This window comes from Chrysochloris asiatica, unplaced genomic scaffold (genome assembly GCF_000296735.1).
Source record: "Chrysochloris asiatica unplaced genomic scaffold, ChrAsi1.0 scaffold00154, whole genome shotgun sequence".
Taxonomy (NCBI): domain Eukaryota; kingdom Metazoa; phylum Chordata; class Mammalia; order Afrosoricida; family Chrysochloridae; genus Chrysochloris; species Chrysochloris asiatica.
The window spans coordinates 773,115-778,245 of record NW_006408672.1 but is presented as its reverse complement, the minus strand read 5'-3'; the positions used below and the strand labels follow the sequence as shown (position 1 = coordinate 778,245).

Here is a 5,131-nt window from a genome sequence, read left to right as displayed (position 1 = left end):
TGGAGAGAACAGTCGCTGGAGAAGGATGTCATGCTGGGTAAGGTGGAGGGTCAGAGAAAAAGAGGAAGACCCCCAACGAGATGGATCAGCCAGGTGACATCATTGATGGCGTCAAGTGTGGCGGCGGTAGTGAGGTTGACCCAGGATCGGACATTGTTTCGTTCTGCTGTGCAAGGGGTCGCTATGAGTCAGTTCCAACTTGATGGCAGCTGACAACAACAACAATATATATATATACTAATTAGCTAAACTATGTAACATTCAAGAGTTTGGCCCAGTTTTTTCTATATACCCTAATGACCCAATCTATGGGAGGAAAAAGTCTACAGTTCTAGAGGAGTCAAAAACCAATTACACTGCTTTATCCCATTACCTTAACAAATGAGTAATAACCAAAAATAAAATGATGCCATGCTAGAATAAGTACAAAAACACAGCATCCTCAATTTTATTCACCAATAATCAGGACCTATAGAACCACACAGCACAGATGGACCAGTTTCTGCTTCCATGAATTTTAAATTGCCTTTTACAACATTTCCCTGGCGCCGATGAGCTAATGTTCCACAATATGTTGGTTTGTGAAATTCAAGCAACTGTGCCTTCCTCTCAGCTCCTCCATTCAGCCTCAGCCACACACAGCACATTGGCCATCAAAACCTACTTTAAAGAAAAACGAAGTTATTTTTAAATGCCACACACAGCAAAGACAGACTCTAAGTGTACGTCAGACTGCTCAGGAAAGGTGTTGCCTGCATGCACCTTGCTCTTACAGTCCTACAGCATCATCTGAGGGCAGCAGCACCAGGATACAGTAAGGAACGTGTTGCTGACGTGATTTTCAAGACCAACTGAAATGGCAACTTCCACTCCATATGTCATTGTTTCTGGAAATTAAGTGCATTCTCCTTCGTTTTCTGATACCTAGATCACAAGGCAGATGTCATGACTTACGCAGAAGCAGCAGCTATATATGGTGGGGGACCTGCATCCCACGTACAAAAGGGAGATGATCATTTAAAGAATTTCAACTAGTTACATGTGTTCATATCTAAGACTGTTTTCATGCTGCTTGTTAAGAAAAACCAAACCTCTAAGTTTATAGCCAAAGGGCCCAGAACAATATAAGGAAAGGTTTTTATACCAACCATGTATATGCATTATAATATAGAAAAATACATCAACTTCCTCAGTTTATAATACTTCAGAAAACAATAGTTTTAACACATTAATAAGTTTTTTTACTTCCTTTATTCAAAAATAAAAGACATACAAAAATACAAAACTAAGATGCCATCTGAAATAGCAGGTTCACCGAAATGTTACAAAAATAAACCTGCATTGGGGGAATAATCATAATTACTAGAGTGAGAATGAATTGGGGTTTTTTACCCCAAAATAAAACATATCTCAGGAAAATAAATGCTGGCCACTGGGGTAGATGGTTATTTAATGTCCCTCTTTTATGGGTGAACCTACAGGTCACAGAAAGTCTAAGCAGAGAGAAACTACTCTAAGAACTTCCAGATACAGTACATACAGGTTCCTTTCTGGAAGGATAGTGTCTTTTCAGGTGCATCTTTATAAAGATTAACCAACCACTCACAAATATTTCACTTGTAAGAGGAAGCTATATAGGATGTATACCTCAATTCATATTTTCTCTACTCAATCACATTTTGTCATCTGTAACTCGTGGCAAATGGTGATAGTTATCAAAATACAGAATGAGGGGCATGGGGACAGGGAAGGAACACTGGTTTTTACTAAACCATCTGTGGCCAAACAAGTACCCCTACACATTTCGCTCCAGACCCCGCAGGTCTTCCAGAAGCTCCTGAGCCACGCTCTGGAGGTGGGGGTTGCGGCTCTTTGACATTGCCAGGATACGCTGCAAAGGCAGCGAACTCTGGAACTCAGAGGCTGACTTGGAGAAGACTTCTGGTTCTAGAACCACCGACTGGACCAGACGCAACACATGGAGACATACTTCCGCATCTGGATCTACAGGAAAAGAAATAGAACCTCCAGTTAGAATAAACCTTCTGGGGATGATTCTACCCATTGAGGGGTTCTTGGCCTTTGTGAATGACTTATTTATTTGAAAGTTTTAAAAGCTATGGCTGACCCAGAAACAGAATCACTTCTTGATGTAAAAGTTTAGTTTCATAAGAGCAACACAAGAAAACTCATTCATCATCTATTACTCACATAATTTGAAAATGCTGAACTAAAAATATGAGACAGAGAGCTTTTCACATTGTCTACTATAATTCTGTTCACTTACAAAATCTTTAAAAAGGTACTGCTTCAATTTTCACTCTGATTGCAGTAAGTCCCTCTAAGACAACATACAGATGCACATATATTTTGAGCCACTGAGTTACATAATGTCTCAAGGCATAATATTCACAGTGGACTCCACTATTTTCCATGTGAATGCCCCTTTAGTTATATAACCTGGCTTTTGCTGTTGTGCCCTGGTGAGTTGGGTCTGACTCAGCAACCTTATAGGGTAGAATAGAACTACCACATAGGGTTTCCAAACCTATAATCTTTATAGGAGATCACCAGCTTTTTTTCTTCCCCGGAGCAGGTGGTAGGATCAAACTGTCAACCTTTTGGTTAGCAGATAAGTTTTTTACTATTGCACCACCATGATTTTTACATAACCTAATTATTGTTAAATGTCATCAAGTCCATTCCGACTCAGAGCTACCCTATATAGGGTTTCCGAGGCTGTAAATCTTTGCAGAAGCAGAAAGCCCCATTTTTCTCCCACTGAGTGGCTGGTGGACTTGAATTGCCGACCTTTTGATTTTCAGTCCAGTTCTTATACTACAGAGCCACTGTGTTCCCTGTATAACCTAATTGTTGTTGTTGTCAAGTGCTTCAAGTCAGTTCTAACTCACAGCAACCCTGTATAGAATTTCCAAGGAGCAACTGTGGGTTTGAACTTCCAATCTTGTGGTTCACAGCCCACTGCTGATCCTACAATGCCACACCAGAGGTCCATATAATGGTGGTGGTGGTTGTGTGCCACTGAGTCAATTCCAACTCATAGCAACACTATGAGGTTTTCCAAGGCTGTCAATCTTTAAGAAGCAGAAAGCCTCATCTTTCTCCCACGGAGCGACTGGCAGACTTACTGCCCTTGCAGTTAGCAGCCCAGATCTTAATCCACTACACTACCAAGGCTCCTTATATAATAACCTAATAATTATGGCCATGATTGGGTGCTGTGGAGTCAGTTCTGACTCATAACAACCCTGCATAGGGTTTCTGAGGCTGTAAATCTTAATGAGAGCAGAAAACCTTCTCCCGCAGAATGGCTGGTAGTTTCAAACTGCTGATCTTGATTGAGGTTGGCAGCCCAACTTACAACCACGGCACTACCAGAGCTCCTTTATGTAACATAATAACCCTGTCTAATTATAGTAAACATTAAAAAATAAGCAGTCAAGCAAAAGCCTCAAGCCAAAGCTACATTTCATAACCAAGATGGGACCAGCTCGCTCACTTTTTCTCCCTACTGAGAACCTTGAACATACTCTTAATTCACTTTTGGATGAGTAGTGTCAGTGAACAAGACTCAAAAACCAGTGTTTCTTTTTTAGCACTAATTTACTCAAAAAGTCTTTTAAGAAATAAATGGGTTAAGCGAGTAAACTGAACAATCCTCTCCGTGGTGCAGGCCTAGAGCAGGAGAGCAACCCTCACGGCAAGTCTCTGTGGCTCTCCTCCCTACAGAGCAAGGACCTGAAGTTGCTGAGAAAGGACTATAAGCCTGTTATCCCTGATTACAGCAGAAAACTGCATTCTTTTACCACCTCCTCTACCCTAAAGGAGAGGGAGAGTAAACCTGGCCTAGACCACAAAAAGCCTCCTACTGTAGGGGAGGAGTTCAGACCCAGGCTGGAGGAGCAGGAGCCCTGGGAAAGCCCCATTACCCAGATGCTGGTGGACAGGGCCTGTCAGAGATGGGCTAAACCAAAACTACAGAGAATTCAGCTTCACCCTCCACTTCTTGTTTAGCAAACATGAAGGAACAAGGAAGAGTACTTTACAGCTAGGAGAGGGGCAAAACAAGAGAAGGAACCCCTCTAAGGCACAGTGCTGAGGGCAGGGCAAACATTTAGTGTGGAGCAGGAACACTGAGAAAAACACTGTCAATTCAGCCCTCGCCCTAAGCACAATGAGAGGCTGGAGGAATCTGGAGCCAGTGGTACACTGAGGCTAATCACAGCAACAATAAAAACCCAGCTCAACCCCCTGCCATAACAGCCTACCAGAAGAAGACATGTGGCTATTCCCAAGGATAAATATTACTTACCTTAACCTCCACTGCAAGCTTTAGTTGGCTATGACCCTGAAGTCTGTGGCCTGTTTTGTATAAGCCATGAGCTAAGAATGGTTTTTACATTTTTAATGAATTGGGTTTTTATTTATTTTGTTTGTTTGTTTAGTGTTTTTTTCAACACTCAAAGTATTATTATCTGACTCATTATAGGAAAAGTATACTGAATCTTGCTCTACAACAATACAGAGCATCCAACATGAAATAAAAATTACAATGAGAAACAATCAAGCAGAGGGGAAACCACTGTCAAACAAACTAATCAACATAGACTCATAGATAATCATGATATTGGCATAATCAGGAAATTTAAAATAAACAGGTTGGTTGGTTATGTGCGGTGGAGTTGGTTCCTACTCATAGTGACCCTTTTTAAGAGTTTCTGAGGCTGTAAATCTTTAGGGGAGCAGAGAGCCTCATCTTTCTCTCACAAAACTGCTGGTAAGTTTTTTAACTGCTGACCTTGAGATTAGCAACCCAACTCATAGCCACTATGTTACCAGAACTACAGGATAAATACATTAATATACCATTTCAAGGTTCTGAAAGCACATGAGGACTGGTAGTGTATTATTTAAAGGCATACTGCAATTAATTAAACATTATATTGTATACAATGAGCAAACAGAAAAAGTCTCTAAAAGTGCAGATTTCAATTTGTATTCTATGAATTCCAGGAGCCTTGTTCTTTGCCAGTGCCTTCAGTATAGCTTGGACTTCTTCCTGAAGTACCACTGGCTCTTAATCATATGCTTTATACTTCTTGAAACAGCT

At 41.0% G+C, this 5,131-nt stretch overlaps 1 protein-coding gene across 1 annotated transcript in view; it reads right to left on the bottom strand.

The window, feature by feature from the left end:
- Positions 1-1,795: 1,795 nt before the first annotated feature.
- Positions 1,796-5,131, bottom strand: part of HSF2BP (heat shock transcription factor 2 binding protein) — a 324,594-nt gene continuing 321,258 nt past the window's right edge. Inside the window, exon 8 of the mRNA XM_006870813.1 lies at positions 1,796-2,004. Coding sequence (XP_006870875.1) covers positions 1,796-2,004 — 209 coding nt within the window. The remainder of the gene's footprint in view (positions 2,005-5,131) is intronic.